Source organism: Lactuca virosa, chromosome 9, assembly GCF_052849685.1.
Source record: "Lactuca virosa cultivar CGN04683 chromosome 9, Lactuca_virosa_CGN04683_v6, whole genome shotgun sequence".
NCBI classification, from domain to species: Eukaryota; Viridiplantae; Streptophyta; class Magnoliopsida; order Asterales; family Asteraceae; genus Lactuca; species Lactuca virosa.
Window position 1 is genome coordinate 279,419,277 of NC_136434.1, and position 24,102 is coordinate 279,443,378.

The 24,102-nt window shown below is 39.7% G+C and overlaps 2 protein-coding genes across 2 annotated transcripts; one reads left to right on the forward strand and one right to left on the reverse strand.

Annotated features, from left to right (window-relative positions):
- Positions 1-3,035: 3,035 nt before the first annotated feature.
- LOC145140577 (uncharacterized) lies at positions 3,036-7,415 on the forward strand. The gene is made up of 3 exons (XM_079074019.1): positions 3,036-3,165; positions 3,275-3,464; positions 7,136-7,415. Exons 1-3 carry the CDS (start codon positions 3,036-3,038, stop codon positions 7,413-7,415), a joined length of 600 nt encoding a protein of 199 aa, XP_078930145.1.
- A 2,386-nt stretch (positions 7,416-9,801) lies between these two features.
- On the reverse strand, positions 9,802-10,823 carry LOC145137746 (protein PHOSPHATE-INDUCED 1-like). Its single transcript, XM_079071886.1, has one exon. It carries the CDS (start codon positions 10,795-10,797, stop codon positions 9,862-9,864), a length of 936 nt encoding a protein of 311 aa, XP_078928012.1. The 5' UTR covers positions 10,798-10,823; the 3' UTR covers positions 9,802-9,861.
- Between the last annotated feature and the right edge of the window lie 13,279 nt (positions 10,824-24,102).

Consider the following 24,102-nt stretch of genomic DNA (forward strand, 5'->3'; position numbering starts at 1 on the left):
TGGAACCATATAGTTTTCACAGGTACTATTTGTTTTTATCCGCTTAACCACTTTTACGATAACATAAATCATAAATCTCATTTGAAACTATTTTTATAGGTATTTTCTATGACATTTTGTCAACAATTTCCATGACAAATTTCGCAACTCAAATCTGAAAAGTTTAGCTTACCATGCTGGGAGTCAAAACCAAATTTGTAAGTTCAACTCCATTATGGAAGAAATTGGAAAAGTCAATGCACAACCTCACCAATAACTTGGGGGTCATTCACTTTGTAGATAGATGTGACACTCGGTTATACCAGGTAAATTTCCTTCTATAATTTTAAAATGTAATTTGGAGAATTTGATCCTACGCGGGGCGTAGGGTAATCTCCTATGCAGCGCGTAGGAGGAAAACATGATAGGAGGGTTTAATGATCTACGCATGGTGTAGATCAAGCTATGCAACCTAATCTTAGGGGGGTTTGAGCCCTATTAAAAGGCTCTAACTCTCTTGAGGCCTTCCATTATCAGCCTCCACCCCCTTTAAGCAGCCACCTCGAAACCCTAATCTTCTTGTGTGGGTTTTTGCAACCCTTGAGTGTTTAGTGTGTTGTTGTGAAGGGAGAACTCCATTGAAGAACACTTGGGAAGCTCCGAGCTTTTTGGATAAGGAATTTGCATCTCATAATCACCCCCAGAAGGCATAAAGTTTCTATATTGAAGTTGTTTATGATAGATCTAGTTTATGCTTAAGAATTCTATGCTTTTGTCTCCATAACCTTGGTTCTTATGAGTATGAGCTACTCTAGGCCATCAGGGTATCATTTCCAGTTGATTTTGGAGTTTTTAAGACATAAAAATTTGAGCTTGGTCACTCTCATTCTCCCATGCATGAGTTTTTGAACAATAGATGGATTTTTGGACCTAGGATTTGGTTTGGTGTCCTTTGGATGCATGCAAATGAATAAAGTCGGAAACTTTATCCATTAAGACGTTCATTTTTCTTAGATCTGAGAGTTTGATGGGTTGACCTTCTGTATAAGCACTTAATGGATGGGTTTGGGCAGTAGTTTCCTACGCACGTCGTAATTCTGGCTACGTAACGCGTAGCCTCATTTTCACCTGCTTTTTCCATCCTAGGCTCTACGTTGGGCGTAGAGCTGTTATGATGGGTGTACTCTGGCTGGATGTTGACCGTTGACTTTAACAAAGTTTGACTTTAGGTCATTTGGAGTATTTTAAACTGTAGATTGAGGCTTGGTCCCTGTTTATTGTATAGGTGACCAGTAGAGCCAATATTTGGATCGGTAAGCAGTTCAACTATCTTCTATAATTTGAAGTGAGTTTTCCTCACTGTACTCGTATGTCAAAGGCACCAATGCGGACCACTAGGTTGTGTTATGTATCTTTATGTATAGGATGTTGTTATGATGTAGTGATCTATTAGATTGGTAGATCTGTATGATTACATGTACTTTCTGGTTATATGTTTTATGTGTTGCATATGTCGACATAGTATGGTTGGGTTGAGGCGGTACTGCTTTGTGCGGTAAACCAACAAACCTAGGAGAAATCTAGTCATAAGTTGAGGGCCGGGAGGGCAATCTAGTCTTATGGTGTGGGATCGGGAGTAATCCAATCATAAGCTGAGGGTCGGGAGGGAAATCCAATCTTATGTTGTGGGCTCAGGGGTAATCCAGTCCGATGATTGTCAGACCCAGTTTAGACCAAGGGCAAAGTGGGCATTGGAATAAGGCCCATAACTTTAAGGGGCCCATTTTTTAAATAGTATATATAGTTTTCAGCCCAATCCACCAATCCAAATGCAAACTAGTCCATGATCATCTGTCATCACGTATGGGAGAAGGCACACGGTGCACCGAGTATCGAAATTCGACGAACAGAAGCCAGAAGCATCACGTTCGTATCTAAAAAAAAGTGATCGCCAGCAGGACAGGTTAGTGACAGACCAACAACAACTCAGCCACATCGAGTCATCGACTTAACATTCAGCAAGACAACAAGGGTTGATTATCTTATCTCATGTTATCAGGTAATACTGTAATAGTCTAATAGATTATGATTTATGAGAAATTAAGGATTATCAGTTCATAAATGTCAATTGCATACTTGAATGATTCATATAATAGTTTGTTATCACTATAGAAATCACTCAATCAGTTTAATAGAATGTTGAATGAATGAAAATATGAAATCTTATCAGTGATCACTAATCAGTTGCTGAATTGCTGAGATTATTAATATTAGAAACTGAAATAGATTATTACTATTACTCTATTAGAAATTGAATTCTGATAGTAACTGAATTCTGAAATAGTGAAATAGATTGCTGATTTTAATTGTAAAACTGTAGCAGAAATCAGTAATCAGAGTCTAATTATCAGAATTTGATTTCTTGTTTTTGTGAAATATTACTCTATTGCTGATGTTGATGGTTCTTGGTTTAGTGAATAGTGAAATATTACTCTATTACTTTATCGTTATTAGAATATGTTAACTTTAAAATTGTTTATCAGAAATCAGGTAATGTGATTATCAGATTTCAAATTATGTTTATTGTAATTACTTGAATGTTGAAAGTTGAAAACTTGAAACTAATGAACTTGTAATGATGAAGTCTAAACAACCATCTGGTTGTCAAAAACGTAAAAAGAGAAAACTAGATGAAGAAAAGAGAAAGGCTGATGTCGGTGCTCAAGATAAGTTTATCCATAGACAACCTGTTGAAGAGCATGTTGAAGAGCACATTGAAGAGCATGTTGAAGAGCAAGAGCATGTAGAAGTAGAATAGGTAGAAGAGCAAGAGCCCATTAAAGAGCTTGTTGATATATATGATCCAAGAAGGTGGAAAAACTTACTTCTGATGAGATTAAACTTTTGGTCAAGAAAGGTCTAAAAGAGATAATAGTATTATGTATGGTCCCTACAATAAATTTGGTAGATGATTTTCTGCAACTTTATACATAATAACTTTATCAAATTTGGAGAAGTGTGATAGAGAATGGCTAGTATATTTGAAAGAGCTAGACATGGTATTTTGTTTCTGTTGTAAAGTGTTTAGAAAAAGGATTTCGAAAGGTAAATTGGATGGTGAAGGTTATGCAGATTGGCACCATAATTTAGTATTTCGTGGATCCAATGAAAAGTTATATAAAAAAGGTAACTATAAATTGTATTTTTTTTTGTTCCAGTTCTACCAAATACCTTTTTGTTAATTATTATGATTGATTAGTGATTCCACTTCTTATTTGTTAATTGTATTTAACAGGTAATGGAAATTTTTTGGGTGTCATTGAAATGTTGGAAGAGTTTGACAAGGTTATCAAAGAGCATGTGCAGCGGATCATAAGTGACGGGCTTCATGTGCATTATCTTGGCCACATAATCCAAAACGAACTAATATCTTTGATAGCCCAAGAAATTAAAAAAGAACTTATCAAGAAGATAAAGGAAGAAAAGTACTACTTAATCATACTTAATTGTACTCTAGATTCAAGTCACCAAGAACAAATGACCATAACAATGAGGTATTTAAAGTTATCATATACTGTTACTATTAAGGAGCAATTTTTAGGATTTTTGAATGTTGATGATACCTTCGGAAAATGACTATTTGATATTACACTTGAGGATTTAAAGTCTCTTGGTCTTGAAATTGATGATATACGTGGTTAAAGGCTATGATAATGGAGCAAACATGAAAGGAAAACACCAAGGAGTGCAAAAGAGATTTTTAGATATTAATCCTAGAGCATTTTACACTCCTTGTGGTTGTCATTCATTTAATCTAACATTATGTGATATGTCTAACAAGTGTGTTAAAGGAAATAACTTTTTTGGATTCATCCAACGTATTTATACTATCTTTGAAAATTCTACTAAGAGGTGGGAAATTTTGAAAGATAATGTTATAGCTTGGAGTCTTAAGTCATTGTGTCAAACTCGTTGGGAAAGTGGTTTGAGAGTGTAAAGGCTATTAAACTGCAACTTGTGGATGTACTGGAAGCTTTACTTCAAGTTGGAGAAAAAGATAATGATGTTGCAATTGTAAGTGAAGCAACTTCACTAGCCGAAAAAGAACTTGGAGACTTTGAATATCAACTGTTATCTGGTATGAAGTACTAAACCATGTGAATATTGTGAGTAAGAAGTTACAATCAAAGGATATTTATCTTGATAATGCTATTATAGAAATAAACAAATTGATTGGGTACTTCAAGGATTATAGAGAAACTGGTTTTCAAAAGAGATTGTTGAAGTTAAGGAGATTGTTATTGAAATGGATATTGTGTAACGCCCCGTTCTAAGAGTAATTATTTATGGAATTCCCGAGATCAAGAGTAAGGGCGTTTTGGTCTTTTTATGGGCAATGGGTTTTATTCGAGAAGGCTTCGGGTCGGGGTGTGTTACTAGAAGCGTAGGGCTTCTCGCCACCTTTTCGTGGATATAAAGTTCGTCGGAAACGAACTTAGAATAATGGAGTTATGGCACTTTGAAGATATTGACACTTATGGCACTTAATGGAAAAGTTGTCAAAGAAAGGCCATGCATGCTTGGGACACGCGTGGGTACGCCCAGCGTAGGCTGGGTTACGCCCAGCGCAATAGAGTAAATGAAACGCGAAGTTCCTCGACGTACGCCCAACGTACTGGATTTACGCCCAACGTACGTCCAGTGTCCAGAAACCCTAATTTTAGGGCCAGCCTCTATATAAGGAACATTATGGTTCCAACCCTAGCCTCCATATCTGCCCTCTTACTCTCAGAAACCCTAAGTAGCCGTTTTCTTCCATGGTTGTGGATATTTGACCTTGGGGAGCTTGGTTTGGCAAAGGAGAGCCTAGGAGAAGAAAGAAGAAGTTGTCAAGGAAGGAGTTGGGTGGCTGGAGCTCGTATATCTGGGAAGGCATCATCTTCTGGAGCCCTTTTGAGGTATAAAGCTTCTTGCTTGACATCTATGTTGTGTAGATCTATGTATGGTGAAGTTTTGACACCATTCTTGTCCCAAAAACCCACATCTTGATGCATGATGTGTTTTGGTTAAGATGAGCTGTCCTTTCAGACCATTGGAGAGGTCTTGAGTAAGAAAAATGAGGTCCCAATGGCTTTGGTTGTCCCATGTAAGAAATAGGAAGGTCTTATTGGGTTAAGACCTTGAGTTAAGAGCTTTATGGACGTCCCAAGTAATAAAGTTTGAGACTTTATGAATCCTAGGCATGTTTGGTCGATGGATATGAAGTTTGGGCTTAAGAGCTTAAGCCATTAAGAACTTATGAGGAATTTTAGTCAGCAAGATTACGCCCTGCGTAAATGGATGTACGCCCAGCGTAGTGGGTCAGTGTCCCGTTTCCAGTCCGCGAGCATCGAAGTACGCCCAACGTACCAAGAAGGGTACGCCCAGCGTACTCCCTCTGTTGGGTTTTTGATTTTGGGCCTTAAGTGATTGGGCTGTTTATGGGCTGGTGGGGCTTGGGTCGTGACTAAACATTATGGATGGAGTAATTTAGACCCAATAATTATTATGGACCTTGGATCTAGGCCCATTTGGTGAGGTGGGCCCAATTTAGTAAATTGGGCCAATATTAGGCTTTGCATGAGGATTTGGTTTTGGGTCTTGGCCCAATAAGAGGATGATGGACTTAATGAGTGTTGTGGGCCCTTGGCCTAGAAAGTCATGATAGTGTATAATGAGATGATTTTTGCATGTGATAGTGGGGATTCCCGGTGAATCAGCAGTCAGAGATTTGCAGGATTTCGGCAGTGGCAAGGTGAGTTTTCCTCACTGTACTCAAGGGTCTAAGACACAAAGGCCGACCCTTTGAATTGTTGTTAGAGCTTGTTATATTATGTGATGATATGCTTGCTAGTATTCTGGTGGATAAGATAGTGATATGAGAGTATGCCTTTTGCCTAGTATCCTAGAGAGATGGATAGTTGTATGATGGCTAGTTTTGTTGGATCAGCGCCTTGGTAGTTGGGTAGTGATTATTTATAGACCGGTAGTGGGTCTTGCATTATGTACGCTGGTAGGAGGATACCTGCGGGTTATGTATGTTGAGCAGTGGTAGAGGGTATTCCATCCCGGTAGGATGATAGGGCCCTAGTGTGCTAGTTCTGTAGAGTGTTATGTGGTTGCCTGATATGTGTGCATGTCTGCTAGAGTAGATTGGCATTCCAACCCGATGGTTGTGGGCCAGAAGTATTCCATCCCGGTAGGATGATTGGACTCATAGTAGTTTGGCATTCCAACCCGATGGTTAAGGGGCCTGGGGTATTCCATCCCAAGGGATGATTGGACCCATAATAGTAGTAGTAGTTACTATATGTATAGGAAGTGGGGCATTCCAACCCGATGGTTGTGGGCCAGGAGTATTCCATCCCGGTAGGATGATTGGACTCATAGTATGTTGGCATTCCATCCCGATGGTTGAGGGGCCTGGGGTATTCCATCCTAAGGGATGATTGGACCCATAATAGCTATTGTTGTATGTATAGGTGTTTGGGCATTCCAACCCGATGGTTGTGGGCCGAGAGTATTCCATCCCGGTAGGATGATTGGGCTCGCGTTATGTAGGCATTCCAACCCGATGGTTGAGGGCCGGGGGTATTCCAACCGGAAGGTTGAATGGACCCGTAGTATGTTGTTCTTTGCTGTATGTGTATGTTTTTGTGTGTATGGGTACTTTGGGGGAAACTCACTAAGCTTTCGGGCTTACAGTTGTGGTTTATTGTTTCAGGTGCTTCAGGGGATCGTGGCAAGGCGAAGGCGTGATCGTACCGCTCCTCATGTTTATGTTTTATGCGTTATGGTTCTGGGGAAATACTCTGATGTTTAAACTGTTTTGAAAACAAGATGTATGAACGTAATGGCTTTTGAATGAAATAAAATGTTTTAAATTGGTTGAAATTTTTGGTCGTTACATATTGATCCAATATTTCCACAAAAACATTTGATTGAAAGGAAAAAAAAGGTTTGATGAGAGTTCAAGTAGCGAAGAAGTTCCATTCACACCTGAAGAGAATTTCAGAGTCAATTATTTCTTATACATTGTTTATCATGCTATTTCTTCTCTTGAGACAAGATTTGAACATTTCAAAGAGTATAACAAATTATTTCCACATAATTTTAGGGGAATTGAAGATAAAGATCTTAAGTCGTATTGTCATCATCTTGAAAAATTACTCAAGTTTGAAGAAAGATCGGATATTGGTGCTGAGGAACTTTATACGAAGTTGAAATTATTTGAGACATTGGAAACCAATGAATTTAGCAACCCTATAGATGTTTTGAAGTTTTTGAAAGAACTCGATTATTTCCCAAATGCAAGCATTGCATATAGAATATTGTTGACTATTCTAGTAACAGTCGCATCTGCAGAAATGAGTTTTTCGAAATTGAAGTTTGTGTAATCTTACTTATGCTCTACAATGACCCAAGAAAGACTTAGCGATTTGGCGATGATATCTATCGAGAACGAAATCTTAAAGAGTATAGACTATGAAGAGTCGATCAACCAATTTGCTATCAAGAATGCTATGAGAGCTTCACGGATCGTCAGTTAGCTGTTACGATATATAATTACTCATTAAAATATTATGATTTTGCTATGTTTATTGCTATAAAAATTATTGTCATTTTAATAAAAAAAATAGTTTATGTAATTTAATCCGTTACACATTAAGGCGTAAGATCCTTTTTTATCCGCCTTTTCCTGAGCATTTGAATCCTCAGGACTGGCCCTGTCGAGGAAGAGGTAACCATAGGTAAGGAAGTAGAAGAAGCCAAAAAAGAGGGTCTAGTTTGGTGTCGGCGACTGTATTATTATTTAGGATGAGAAAGAAGAAAAGAAAAAATATTGAGCATAATGAAGGCATCCGACGACTATTAGAGAAGGTCGTAGGAGGTAGATGGTGGCGCTTGTGGGTTGTGGTCAACAGTAAGGTTTTAACCTAGAACTATAATATCATGATAGATAATTACTAGCTTGATTATTCAAAAGAAAATTATATAGGAATATATAGAGAATACCTAAATCCTAAGGTGATTGGGCCTAAACCCTATTTACTAACAATGGTTGCTTCAAAGGTTCCCAATTGTGCCTTTTCTGCTCGAGTTGGTTCATTGCTTGTTTTTGGATTACTAATATATTGATGCTTCCTTCTTTGAAGAATATGGTAACTCTTATCTTGAAGCACAATAATTAATGGTTCGCTAGATTGACTATGGTGCTGCCTTGGGGGGTGTTTGACAACTTATTGACTTAATAAGTTTTTGAAAAGCCAATAAGTCAAAAAAAGTGTTTGATAATCTTAAAATCACTTTCTAAAAAATATACTTCAAAAAGATTTCCAAAAACATCTCCACTTGACTTTTCAAAACTGTTTTTAGTTTTTTTAACTATAAGGCTAAAGGGTGTGATGTAATTTTTGTCTATGATAAAAAGTTGTATAAGCTTTTACCATTTTTGCCATGTTTTACCTACAAGTGGGGTGTGTTGATACTTTTTGCCTACCAAGTCCTTTTTTCTAATTCATGCTTAAAGAACTGTATGATGTGCATTAGAAAAAATACATATGAATTTCTGTGTAAAAGTCACACATGCCATGATGTCAAACATTTATGCATTGGTTTGTTGTACCATGAGCTAATCCAAAAATACATTGGATTAACAAGATGTGGTATTGGTTTGGTAAATTGTTTTAATGGACGATGAGTTGGACGATGAGAACTCACCGTTGAAAATTGCCGCTGACAAAAATTAGGATAGTGGTGCGGTGTTTACCGCCGCACGACATGTCTGCATACCGATGGTAAAATTATCACCCACCCCACAACCTAATAACTTTAAAAAGGAGATTTTAAACCCAATATTTTTTAATTTATTGACTTATTGTCATTTCCACCATAAAAATTAATTCAAACAATTAAAAAAAAATCATTTTACCACCACAACAAATCAATAAACACTTTTATCTAAACAAACTTTTTGAAGTTCAAGAAACAATCCCATTTTCTAGATTTCAAGTTTTCAACACTATGGTGTAAGTTCAAGGCTTTTAGCTTCCACGCGATTGCATATATAGTGTTTCCGTGTGATCGAGGTCTAGAAGTTGATGCAGTTGATCCCTTTGAATCCCCTTTTCATTTTCAGGAGTTTTTCCCTTATTGTCCATTTTTCCCCTTTCTTCTGGTGTTCTGTAATGTTTACTTTGTTTGTTACTTTTTTTTTCTTTTTCCTTGTATTTTTTCAACTTCTCGTTGGTTTTGCTTTATATATTTTTCTTGTCTTGCCATTCAAAAAATAGTGGCATTTCGATCCTTGAAGGGAATTGTGTGGATTTTTTTTTTTTTTTTTTTTTTTGTTAATTTTACAGAAAAGGTCGTAGAAATATTCATATGATATCAAGTGTTTGCCTTTTTAGTTATTGAATGTCGTATATTTGGTCTTAAATATCCATATTATATCAAGTGTTTTGACTTTTTATCATTAAATATCGTATATTAGTATCTCAATTGCTCATTTAAAATATTTCTTTCTTTGCGTTTGCTGAAGGTATATTTTATACAAAGCATTAAAAAGTTTTAAAATAAAAACTTGTATGAGTAAATACCAATAGTTAGTTCTTTTCCAAATACCTAGTTATCAAGTCCACTATCAACACAATCTATATATTTCCACATTAGAAATAAGATATTAGTAATACTTAAATAACTAATGCCTTTCTAAAATAATAATGATTATAATAATAATAATAATAATAATAATTTATATGAATCAAGGAATACATTGTTTTTGAGTCATTCCTCATATAATACTTTCTACAACATACGGATTTCTTCTTTTGGGGTTTAGAATTAGACCAAAGTAGAGCATGTAGAAGTTGATGGATCAAATAAAGCTGGAAGCAAATACTTCCTTCCATTTGCACCATGAGCATTGTAACTTGCACCAGTCGTCGGATCCACCAACACATTCCCTGCATACCCTGGATACGCCCCTTTACCAAATATCCCCGGACAAGAAGATGCAGCTTCTAATGGTGCACCAGCATCCCCCTGATAATACCCATTCCCAAATGGGTTTGTAGCAGTTCCAGCCAAGAGAGTAGCCAGATTTATAACCATTCCATCTGCACCCACGTCGTTGTTTGGTGCGATCAGTGGTGCACCCTGTGGTCCGTAGATTGGTTGATGGAATGGCCATGCGCATTGATCAGGACACTGAGTCACCGAGTTGCCAACCCAGATGTAAGCAAACTTGTTGCTTTTACCTTTTACAATGGAAGATGATCCATGGCCATGGGTTCCACACCTACCGGAGCAAAATCCGGCGACTACTACGTCATTTGCAGTTAACACTATGTTCACGGCGTTGGTTGCTTCACCCTTTGAAGCCAACTGGAGCAGGTTTGTGTCCGTTAAGGATTTCCCGAGTGAGCAATCTGAGTCGGATACTTGTTTACCGAGTCGGAGGGAGGGTTTCTTTGTTTCTGAGTAGTATTTGTCTGTTGTCTTCCACCATGTGGCGACGGAAGGTTGGATTTGGGATTTGAGTGAGGTGGAGGAGAGGGAGGTGATGAAATCGGTGATGATGGCTTTCTGGGAGGGTTTGAAGTTGCCATACCAAATAAGGTTGACGGAGATGTCGCCGGTAAGGAGGGCACCATTGTGGTATTGCATGAGGGAAGACGAGTCGTGGACTAACTCAGTGAGTCGCCTAGTTGCTAATGAGGCGTTGAAAACGGATAATAAAAATAGGAGCTTTAGGAGAAGAGGAGCACCGGAAGCCATTGTTATAGAAGAAGGAATAGGAAGTACGAAATATAAATAGTTGATGTGAATGGAGTTGGGTCGTTAAAGAGGTATTTATAGGATTGAAACTGAGTATCTAAAGATATCAAGGGAAATCAAATAGTTATGAATGGAGGTGTAAAAGCTAGGATCCGTCAACGTACAGTTGTCAGCATTGATTGTTGGTGTATTAGTAGAGGTCAACTTTAATCTAAATTTTAAAAAATTAAGAGTAAATTACGGTTTTGGTCCTTGTGGTTGGCACTCGTCTACAAGTTTGGTCCATGTTTTGAAAAATTAATACACATGATCCTTATGGTTTTAAAATCATCAAGTTAGGTTATTTTTTCCAACACTATTAGAATAATTTGTTAAGGCTAATATAGAAATATTTTTTTTCCTCGTACTAAAGTTAATGAAGACTATAAACTCTAAGGACCATTTCTGAAAATTACATATAAACTGAACACCGTAAACCTAAGATCGTTCACAACACATTATATGCTCTCCTCCGCCACCATCCCACAAGCAGTTTCATTCCACACAACAACACGTCCCTCTAGAAATTTGATACCGACACCGGGAACCCTTTCGTAATTCACCTACGACGCCAAAGCCTTTAACTCATCCCTTTCTTGTTCCTGCAAATATGGCATCGACACTAGAACCCACCTCTCTATCACACATGCAACTCCTGCGACGATGCTCATACTTACACCCATAGCATATTCGACGCCTCGTTTCCCATGCCTACCTTTTCCCCTCCCATTGCTCCAAGACCAACTACAACCACATGTTACATCATTCATCATCAAGCCTCATTGTAAGCATTTATCCCTTTATTCCCTTTTGTTATTGGTATAGATTTCAATTTGATATGTTTTGGTTAGTTTTAATTATTTGATTGAATTCATTTATTAATCCACATTATGCTTTGCATTCAATGCTTCTTAGTTGTATTGTATTTTATATTTATATTTTATTGATTATTATTTAATAAAACATGATGAGATACAAAACACATCAGATCTTGATCTGATATTAAGATTCTACAAGCAAAAAACAACACTGGTCACACTAGGACCATTTTGAAGCAAAATATGTAGTGAGATCTTTGGATCTTTACTAGATTTGCAAGATCTTATCCAAATTCTACCATTTTGGCTTTGTATTTTATAGTCAAGTCTTTAGTCTTTTAAACCCAAAGAAATTTGTTCTTTCGACTTAACATCCCATATATAATATAATTTGTTTTCATACAACTTGAAATTAAGTATAAAAAAAGTCATACATTCAAGTCGAAATCAACTATTGTGTATCTTGATAAACCTTATAGAGCATTATAACTTTACATATCCATCTCGAATTAGCTAGAGCTTCATGGTGTGTATGGTTATAATGATACTGTTTCTTTTTTCTTTTGAAGATGTTTTCTTATTGTTATGGCTTTACATATACAAGAGTTATAGAAATTGGTTAAGAAGTTAAATTTGAACATCATTGATGTCTTAATCAACATCAAATCATACATAATCCAAAACACCTTCGGATAAGGACCTACAACCTGGATTTCACTATGGTATAACAAATGTATCCTAATAGATGTATGTAAACTTATCAATGAAACCAAACACTCATGTCCATTCATGTTATAGTGGCTTTCTGATAACCACAACATAAAACATTCTAACAAACGCACTTTCAAACAAAAGGTGCCTTGCTTAAAGGAATCTATCAAAATTAGAGATGAGACACCAAAATAGAAATCTACAATACATGGAGCGAGTGAACAACCACTGTAAAACCTAGTTTAAACGCTTCATAACTTATAAGGACCCAAAGTAAATACATCAATTTGGAATTTAACTTTTTGATTTGAGAAAGAAATATCTCCCAAGATTCACCATGCTTCTCTAATATTACTTTGGAATTTAGCTATCTTCAAATAATCGTTGTCAGATATCTATTAATTAAAACAAATAATAACAAATGCCTACTTCTTCCCCTCTCATTACTTCGAGACCGACTACAACCAATGATTCCTCCTTTAGCCTTATTGTACCCGTTCATCACCATATGTCATTTTTGTTATTAAAGTTTTAATTTCATGTTGAAATTAAGATTGATCCTTAATATTGTGTCAATAAATTGAAATGATTTTGGTTTAGATTTCTATTTAATATGTTAGTTTTTAAATTATTTGATGGTGTCCATATATGAATCCATGATATGCTTTGAAATCAATGTGTTCTTAGATTTAGTATATTTTTATATTTTATTGGTTATTTTTTAATAAAAAACTCAAGGATTTACAAAACACATTATATCTTGATTTGATCTTAAGATCCTACTAGCGAAAAACAACCCCAGTCAAACTAGGACCCATTTTCAAGCAAGATATGTGGTGGGATATTAGGATCCTCACTAGATTTGCAAAACCATACCACGATTCCACATTTTTTATTTTTATTCTATAGTCAAGTCTTTAATCTTTTAAAACCACAGAAATTTGCCCCATATATAGTCTAAAAAACTTGTTCATTCAATTTGAAATCAAGTATAAAAAATCATACGTTCAAGTTGAAATTGAGTACTGCATATCACGAGAAACCTCAAAAAGCATCACAACTTTACATATTCATCTCGAGATAGCTAGAACGTTGTGATGCGCATGCACAACGTCCTCAAATTGGGCCTAAAATTTTTTGACCTTTAATGAAAATATTTCTTTTAAGTAAAACAATATCAAATTTAATTTAATTATGTGAATTAAAATTCAAATAAGTGTATAATTGTCACAACTAGCATTTTAGCTAGGAAATTTTATTCCTGTGTAACCATTCAACTATTGTAAATCATATACTCTAAGTAAATCTCACTCAATGCTCATTTAGATTCATTAATTATGTTCATCAAAGAGTCTAAAGCCCTAAGAACCATGGTTTAAGTCCATATTGGACTAGGATTTCCTTAATGGGCCTAATGGACCAATAAGCATCCAATTCAACCATTTTGGGCTTGGAAACCTTATTTGGAGTCTAATTGGACCCACTTCCATAAAACTTAGCCTTTTGGGCCATTTTGGGTCCAAAACAAATTAGTTTACCCTTAATGGGCCTTATGGGCCATAAACTCCCTTTTTCTTTCAAAATGGGCCATGAGCTATCTAATGAGCCCAATGGGCCGAAAATTTTATGTTTAGGTTCCAAAAATCCTAGCTAGATGTTAATGGGCTCAAACTATTCCATCCCTACCCCTCTTGGCCCATTAAGCTCGGCCCAACATCAATTAACAAAAAAAATGAAAAATGAAATGGAGGGGGGGGGGAGTTGACTTTGGAGGTGCCACCTCCATGATACTCACCATGTATCTAGGCATGGACTCTCATATTCCCATGCAAGTCACCTCACTACCTCTCTCCCCTCTCTTATTCTACTCTCGGCCGAGAAGCAAAAAAACACACACACACATTACATCAAATTCTCTCTATCACTCTCAAGAATCATTCTCCTTCTTCCTCCAAAATCTCGAAATATTGCTTGTGTTTCAAGAGGATTTTCACAAAAATATCATCATTTCTTGGTAAGTTTTTACATATCCAAGTTATATAGCTCCTTTCTCATGTTAGATCACTTCTCCTAAACATTTTTGGTGATCATACTCTTAGAAAACCCCCATAAGCTCGAGATCTACATCAAAGGTGTCGTTAGGACCAAAAATCTCTTCCACTTCTTCTTCAAAACCGAAACATCAAGCAAAGGTGAGTTCATACCCCCCTTGTTTTCGGTTTTTACATGATTTTTGGGGGAGAATACAAGTAAAATGTGTAGATATATGTGTTATATGCATGTCTTGTGTGATTTCTTAGCTTATTTGGTAAAAATGTGTTAGATCTTAGCAAATCTCGAAATTTTAAGTAATATTGAACAAAGATCTATGAACTATGACATTATATACATCACATTATCAAGCCAAAAATGATTACATGTTTAAGATACAAAAGATTTCAACAAAAACCTTGTTAAAGGTCAAAAATTGGCAAGAAAACAAAAGATAAGGGAAAAAAGTGACATTTACGTTTTTATAGGGACCAAACAGGTCCTACTTGTATAAAAATGGATTTTTATGATAAACATACTTTCCAAAGGGCCAAAAATGTAAATTTTAGCTTAATGGGACAAATTTTTGGGCCTCACGGTTTTGGGCCCAATATTACGAAAAAAATGAGGTTTTGTAGATTAAAAATGTAAATTGGCCAAATTTTGAATCATAAATGTAAATAAACCAAATTTTGAGGTAAAAATAACATTTATTCCTAAATCGGACCAAAAATGTAACTTTTATCAAAGATTGGGCCGAAAGTGACAACTTTTGCAAACAAGAGGCTGAAAATGCAATTTTCTGCAAAACTAGGCCATAAATGTCAAAATATAAAATTTTGGATTAAATTTGTGAATTTCTAAACATTTGGGACAAAATTGCAAATTTTTATAAATTATGGACTAAAATGTCATTTTTACAAAACTTTGGGCATTAATTGAAAAATTATAGGATTATTGGCAAAAAATGTCATTTTTACAAAAAGAAAGCTTCTTATCATCAATCTAGTAAACCTCGAGCTAAAACAAACAACGGAACAAAACAAATGAACGAAATACGTCGATAACTATTTATTGGACCTAATATTCACATTACTTGGCCATTGGGCCCTAAGGGCCCATTTAAGTGTATATTGAGCCCAATGTTTTCCATGACGTGTTTATTGGGCCTTGCGACCCACTTACATGTTAATTTGGGCCTAAGTTATGGATTACATGTTTATTGGGCTCTTTTGGCCCATTTACATGGCTATTGGGCCTAAATTACCCTCTTACATGTTATTGGGCCTTTGTGGTCTAATTACATGCTAATAGGGCTTGGAATGGAAATTTCACATGCTAGTAGACTGTAACTATACCTTTGCGTAATCATTAAACTTCGTATACTTATATATGTACCTTTCGAATACGAAAACATACCACATATACGTAAACATTAAACATAGTACAAAAAGGGGTTGAGAATCTAGTGAGACATGTCGGTTGGCACCTCCGAGTTTATAATCATAGCCAGTAGTTATAATCAGAGTTTCCTGGTAGGAAAGCGGGTGTAACATCCCAAAATTTAGAAGTATGATTGAAGGATTTAATTGTAAATTGAAGAAGGTACTCGACGAGTAGGTATGCTTAGTCGTCGAGTCGGAGCGGGTTTTGGTCGCAAGTTAAGTGACCAACTCGCCGAGTCAGCAGCTGGACTCGACGAGTTGGTGCTGAAAAGAGAAAACCCTAATCTTAAGGGTTGCACCCTATTTAAAGGACCATATGTCCTCCCTTCAGCCTCCTTATTGCCCTTGAGAGTTAGTAAACCCTAAAATCGTGTGAGCTTCCATTGTTAAAGAGATTTGAGCTTTGGAGGAGGAATTTTGAGAAGGGAGCTTGAAGATTAAGAGGCTAGCATCAAGGGATTGGTGTAGATCCAGAATCTACTTCAGCTTGGGCACATTTTGGAGGTAACAAGCTGTTACCTTGACTCTATTGCATTTATATCTATTCAAGAATGAGATTTGGGGCCATTTTAGAATGTTAAGGATCTATTTCGGGTTAGGGGTCTAGATCTGAGGTTGCTACTTCAGATCTAGACTTGTCTTGGTCCAGAAACTCACAAAGTATCAGCCTTTGGCTTGTTGGTGAAGCATCCTTGTCTTAAACCTTAGCCCTAGATTGATTTGGGCCTATAGCTCTTTGTTTCCACGTAAAGTTTGCAACTTTACGTGAGAGTCATGCCCTAGAAGAGTGAATCTACAGTTTGGAGCCCCTGCATGACTCGAAAAGCCTCTGTATGAATAAAGGACTAAAGGGACTCGGCGAGTCTGTTCTTGGACTCGGCGAGTCAGAACGCAAAACCCCAACCTCTTCTGGTTAAGACTCAGATCAGTGAGTTGAGTGGTGACTCAGTGAGTTGGACATGATAGGACTCAGAGATTGTTGAACTCGACGAGTCATGGGGTGACTCGGCGAGTCGAGTCGTGATATAAGAGTTTTCTGAGTTTAGGAACTCGGCGAGTCAGCGGGTTGACTCGGCGAGTAGGGTCAATCAGGAAGGTTGACTTTGGCCAGGACTTTGACTTTGACTAGTTTGACCTTCAAGGGTATTATGGTAATTTGGATATTTATGTCAATGGATCATTGATGGCTATAGGTGTTGGAGTTTGGGGCAGTGCTTCGGGATTTTGCTTTCGTGGTTCAATTCGGCAGTTGCAAGGTTAGTTAGCCTCACTATACCCAAGGGTCTAAGGCACCAAGGCCGGCCCTTTGATTTGTTATTTGAGATAGTTACTGCTGTGATATGTTAGTTGGCATCCTGGTAGATAGGATGGCTTTATGATGGTATGTTCTGTTAGTTGTCATCCTGGTAGATAGGATGGCTATATGATGGTATGCTTTGTTAGATCGGTATTCTGGTAGATTGGATGTGGCTATGCTTAGTGACCTGTAGTTGGTCTGACTGTCTGTATGCTGGTAGGAGATTACCTGTTATATGTGCACGTGTTGAGCAGTAGTAGAGGGTATTCCATTCCGGTAGGATGATAGGGCCCTAGTATGTTGTCTTGTAGACTGTTATATGGTTATTTGATAGGTGTACATGTTTGCTAGTATGTGGGCATTCCAACCCGATGGTTGAGGGCCAAGAGTATTCCATCCCGGTAGGATGATTGGACTCATAGTAGGTGGGCATTCCAACCTGATGGTTGAGGGCCTGGGGTATTCCATCCCGAGGGATGATTGGACCCATAGTAGTTAGTGTATGTATAGTAGGTGGGCATTCCAACCCGATGGTTGAGGGCTAGGAGTATTCCATCCCGGTAGGATGATTTGACTCATAGTAGGTGGGCATTCCAACATGATGGTTGAGGGCCTGGGGTATTCCATCCCGAGGGATGATTGGACCCATAGTAGTTATTGTATGTATAGGTGTGTGGGCATTCCAACCCGATGGTTGTGGGCCGAGAGTATTCCATCCCGAGGATGATTGGACTCGTAGTATGTTGGCATTCCAATCCGACGGTTGAGGGCCTGGGGTATTCCAACCTGATGGTTGATTGGACCCATAGTATGCTGTTCATTGCTGTATGTGTATGGTTATGTGTGTACGGGTATTTTGGGGGAACTCACTAAGCTTTCGAGCTTACGGTTTTCAGTTTATTGTTTCAGGTACATCGGGTGATCGTGGCAAGGCAAAGGCGTGATCGTACCGCTCCTCATATTTCATGATTTTGGGATTTGGTTCTGGGGATACTCTGATGTTTGAACTATTTTGAAAACAAGTTGTAATAACTTAATGGTTTTTGAATGGATTAAAATGTTTTAAATTGTCTTAAATTTTATGGGTGTTACAAGTTGGTATCAGAGCCTTGGTTTGAGTGAATTGGAGGAACATTCGTGTGAATCCAGTCTCAAATCAAGGAAAGATTTTCAAATGGTTTTCAAAATAAGTAAAGGAGGATGCAGAGGGTACGATCAGCCGGAGCCAGTAAGTAGAACCCAAAATACCATACAAGTTATTTGATTATGTGATATGATTAGAACAACATGCTAGTACTAGGCTAGGGATCTTCAGGAATTGCATGATAGAATTTCCTGATTACATGATGCCTGCTAGCCTAGGGTTTTCCTTGTATGAGATTGACATCATTACTGTAGTTACTTGTGTATGCATCACGGTTATACATAATTAAGATCTTATAGCCTGAGAATGTTTGATTTGGCCTTATGTTCTGTTCTTGTTTGATTGGGAGCTTGGGGTAGGATTGGATATTCGAAAGTCTATAGGGTCCAGCGTCATGTATGGCTAGCATACACTAGTGCTGCAGGGTTGGTGGAAGTTTCATGGATGAGTGGGTGGTGTGAGACCGGTAGGCCAGTTATGAGATAATTAGCATTCCTCTAGGAGTGAGGATTGAGCATTCGTTATGTTATGTATATTATTAGGGTGTTGTGGTGATACTTGAGACAAATATGGGTAGGTGTGGAAGGTAGTATGGGCCCGTACTACTGAAAGCACATGACCCATACGCGTAGCAAGGAAGTCACAACCCCTAGGGTTTAGAAGGGAGTTGGTCCCCGGTTATCTAGGCGGATTGTCTGATATTTTTCCTCTTGTATTTTTAGTATGGTGGTTACGAGGCGTGTTGTGACTGGATCCGGATCAGGATCAGGTCAGGGTGATCAGGGGGCCCCAGCGGCACCTGAGATTATCGGTCAGGAGGGGCCAATGTTGACAGAGGATCGGGTCAGGGAGATCATCCGCGAGGAGGTGGTCGAGATTGTCCGGGGTCAGATTCCGGAGTTGTTTGGGACTATTAAGTCCGCTATGAGGGAGTACTTCGATGATCGTTATGCAGCTCTTGCTGAGACGGCTGCCGCGGTAGCTACGACGGCTGTAACAACGACAGGGGGAGGTGCCAGTCGGGGCTTCCAGTACCGGGACTTCGATAATACGAAGCCCCTACCTTCGACGGAGTTTAGGATCCGATTGTTGCGATGAGATGGTTGTCGGACGTGGAGGGATGTTTCTTCACGTGTTCGTGCCCTGCTGAGCAGAGGGTGAGGTGTGCTCTGAACCTTTTGAGGCTCGGGGCGAAGGATTGGTGGAGGTTGACTACGAGATCATATTCTGACACACAGCGGGCTGCGGTTACTTGGGATCAGTTCCGAGACATGTTCAGTACCCGTTATGTTCCGCGGGTTGAGCGGGAGAGATTGGCTCAGGAGTTTTTGGAGCTTAGACAGGATTCAGAGTCGGTGACGGAGATCACCAGGATGTTACGGAGAGGGCAATGTTCTGCCCTGAGTTTGCTTCGGAGCAGGCCCAGATGACCCGGTATCTGAGCATGCTCAAGAGGGACATCAGACAGTTTGTGTCCACACAGAGATGTGATACTTTGTTGGAGTTGCAGGAGGCGGCCAGGCGGCGCGAGCTAGAGATTGAGCTCCAACTGAGGGAGCTGAGTCAGGCCCCGGTGCAGTCGCAGCCTGCGCCGAAACGGATGAGGGCCGCTGATTATCGTCAGGAAAGCCAGAGGAGTCGCACTTGTGGGAAGTGCGGTAAGGTACATGATGGATTTTGTCGATCTTCTTCTGGGTGCCACAAGTGTGGCAAGGAGGGCCACATAGCCAGGGATTGCATGCAGCAGGCTCCAGCTTCCGAAGTCCGACTTTGTTATCATTGCGATCAGGTGGGCCATATGAAGGCCCAGTGTCCTCTCTTGGCTGCCAGGCCAGTGCAGGTCCTAGCACCAGCCACGTTGAGACTTACTGACGGGGGTCAGGGTCGAGCAGAGCCTCCGAAGGCTCCAGGGCGTGCTTATCAGCTTGTGGCCGAGGAGATCGGGACAGTGCCAGAGGTGACAGCCGGTATGTCTTTTCCTTCTATATCTTGTTCATGTTATTATGAGTTGTTTGTTTCCTGCATAAGTTATTAGAGCATAGTAGATGATAGTGAGAAGTTATTATTGAGAAATTATAGAGGGGTAGTATCTGGTGATGCATTCAAGAGAGAGGAAGGTCATGATCCAGAGATTCGGAATCATCAGCGGGAACTCGGATCCCTTGAAGTTCGTTGTCTCGGATTGGGACGATTGAGTCGCGTACCAGCTTCGCCGCCGGTAGACAGTAGTTAGTGCTCTAAGTAGGGGAGAATTGGAAATTCTCGGATGGGGCGTGATTTGGAAGGATGTCGCCTGACGCAGTTTGGATGTCGGTTACGGGAAGTGGTGCGATGAGGCGTTCTAGTTATGGTAAGAACCCTGTCTGTATGGTGGATCTTTGAGCGAGCAGTGAGGATACTGCTATGCTACAACAATTAGTGGGGTTGTTCTCAAGTGTCGGAAATGTTGAGGGGTATGTGAAGGACTCTTTATGGATGGTAGGTTATGCAATCAGTTTCTGAATATATGTACGTGTTATGGGATAGGGGTGTGCTCCACTAGTGGATGATGTAGAGTGAGGTTCCGACTTTCGGCACCGACTGATGATGCGAGGTCATGGTTCAGGTATCCTTGGAAGAGGAGAAGGTGAGTAACTCCAGATTGGAGATTTGGACAGAGGAGCTAGAGATAGCAGAGTTGATAGACTCGGGAGTAGTCTAGACTGGGCTTAGAACCGTGTGAGGATATTCCAGTCGTAGGTCGCGGACCTAGGGATCGCGAGAGTAATGTTTCCTGTCATGGTACGTTTGGAGTAGACGTGATATCGAGATTTGAGTGAGTTACACTCAGTTGTGTCGAATCAGAGTAGATTGAGGGAGATGCAAGGTTGGATCCTTGGGCTTCAAGTATGGTTGTAGGCATGGGTTATGTGAGTAGTGGTATTCCAATCTAGGGTATTCCATCATGAGGATGACCGGACCCTATGATTGATTGGACCTGGTGTGTTTGGTATTCCAACCCAAGGGTTGATTGGGCCAAACATGCGTGAGAATGCGAGGGTATACCATCCTTGGGATGACTGGACCCGTTATAGGCGTACCTGGTATTCCAGCCCGAGGCTGATTGGGCTAAGTACGAATGGTTATGTGATATAGCTGGTTGATTCATGGGAGTTGCTAGAAGGTGAAGGGTGCAGTATCCTGTCATGGTAAAAAGGGAATAGATTCGGGATGGGAACAGGATTCGTTCCCTATTTTGCAGGTTATCCGGGTTATCGCCAATTTTGGGCGAAGGAAAGGTGGATTAGTGTTATAGCAGAGCTCAATGGATTATTGTGGTGTCTAACTTTCGCAAGTCTTGAAGGCGTGTTCATGTCAGGAAGGTGGCAGTATCATCGGGTGATACTGGTTTGACGTGTTCTGACATTAAGTAGAAAAGGCCGATGGTCGGCCGGGAGTATTGGCAAGGATACCAGACGAGAAGAAGTTATTTTAAAATGGGTACAGTGGTAGGGTCTGGAAGGACCTGAGTTGATTGGGAAATCGGAGTCTGCAGTACAAGAGGTATATTCAGAATCGTACACTGCAGTACGCTTCGAGGACGAAGCCTAATTTAAGTGGGGGAGAGTTGTAACGTCCCAAAATTTAGAAGTATGATTGAAGGATTTAATTGTAAATTGAAGAAGGTACTCGACGAGTAGGAATTCTTACTCGTCGAGTCGGAGCGGGTTTTGGTCGCAAGTTAAGTGACCAACTCGCCGAGTCGGCAGCTGGACTCGACGAGTTGGTGCTGAAAAGAGAAAACCCTAATCTTAAGGGTTACACCCTATTTAAAGGACCATATGTCCTCCCTTCAGCCTCCTTATTTCCCTTGAGAGTCAGTAAACCCTAAAATCGTGTGAGCTTCCATTGTTAAAGAGATTTGAGCTTTGGAGGAGGAATTTTGAGAAGGGAGCTTGAAGATTAAGAGGCTAGCATCAAGGGATTGGTGTAGATCCAGAATCTACTTCAGCTTGGGCACATTTTGGAGGTAACAAGCTGTTACCTTGACTCTATTGCATTTATATCTATTCAAGAATGAGATTTGGGGCCATTTTGGAATGTTAAGGATCTATTTCGGGTTAGGGGTCTAGATCTGAGGTTGCTACTTCAGATCTAGACTTGTCTTGGTCCAGAAACTCACAAAGTATCAGCCTTTGGCTTGTTGGTGAAGCATCCTTGTCTTAAACCTTAGCCCTAGATTGATTTGGGCCTATAGCTCTTTGTTTCCACGTAAAGTTTGCAACTTTACGTGAGAGTCATGCCTTAGAAGAGTGAATCTACAGTTTGGAGCCCCTGCATGACTCGAACAGCCTTTGTATGAATAAAGGACTGAAGGGACTCGGCGAGTCTGTTCTTGGACTCGACGAGTCTGTTGAAGATAGGCATGGACTCGACGAGTTGGAGGAACAACTCGACGAGTCTGTTGAAGATTGTCGTGGACTCGGCGAGTCTGTTCTTGGACTCTGCGAGTCAGAACGCAAAACCCCAACCTCTTCTGGTTAAGACTCAGATCAGTGAGTTTAGTGGTGACTCAGTGAGTTGGACATGATAGGACTCAGAGATTGTTGAACTCGACGAGTCATGGGGTGACTCGGCGAGTCGAGTCGTGATATAAGAGTTTTATGAGTTTAGGAACTCGGCGAGTCAGCGGGTTGACTCGACGAGTAGGGTCAATCAGGAAGGTTGACTTTGGCCAGGACTTTGACTTTGACTAGTTTGACCTTCAAGGGTATTATGGTAATTTGGATATTTATGTTAATGGATCATTGATGGCTATAGGTGTTGGAGTTTGGGGCAGTGCTTCGGGATTTTGCTTTCGTGGTTCGGTTCGGCAGTTGCAAGGTGAGTTATCCTCACTATAACCAAGGGTCTAAGGCACCAAGGCCGACCCTTTGATTTGTTATTTGAGATAGTTACTGTTGTGATATGTTAGTTGGCATCCTGGTAGATAGGATGGCTTTATGATGGTATGTTCTGTTAGTTGGCATCCTGGTAGATAGGATGGCTATATGATGGTATGCTATGTTAGATCGGTATTCTGGTAGATTGGATGTGGCTATGCTTAGTGACCTGTAGTTGGTCTGACTGTCTGTATGCTGGTAGGAGATTACCTGTTATATGTGCACGTGTTGAGCAGTAGTAGAGGGTATTCCATCCCGGTAGGATGATAGGGCCCTAATATGTTGTCTTGTAGATTGTTATATGGTTATTTGATAGGTGTACATGTTTGCTAGTATGTGGGCATTCCAACCCGATGGTTGAGGGCCAGGAGTATTCCATCCCTGTAGGATGATTGGACTCATAGTAGGTGGGCATTCCAACCTGATGGTTGAGGGCCTGGGGTATTCCATCCCGATGGATGATTGGACCCATAGTAGTTAGTGTATGTATAGTAGGTGGGCATTCCAACCCGATGGTTGAGGGCCAGGGGTATTCCATCCCGGTAGGATGATTGGACTCATAGTAGGTGGGCATTCCAACCTGACGGTTGAGGGCCTGGGGTATTCCATCCCGAGGGATGATTGGACCCATAGTAGTTATTGTATGTATAGGTGTGTGGGCATTCCAACCCGATGGTTGTGGGCCGAGAGTATTCCATCCCGAGGATGATTGGACTCGTAGTATGTTGGCATTCCAACCCGATGGTTGAGGGCCTGGGGTATTCCAACCTGATGGTTGATTGGACCCATAGTATGTTGTTCATTGCTGTATGTGTATGGTTATGTGTGTACGGGTATTTTGGGGGAACTCACTAAGCTTTCGAGCTTACGGTTTTCAGTTTATTTTTTCAGGTACATC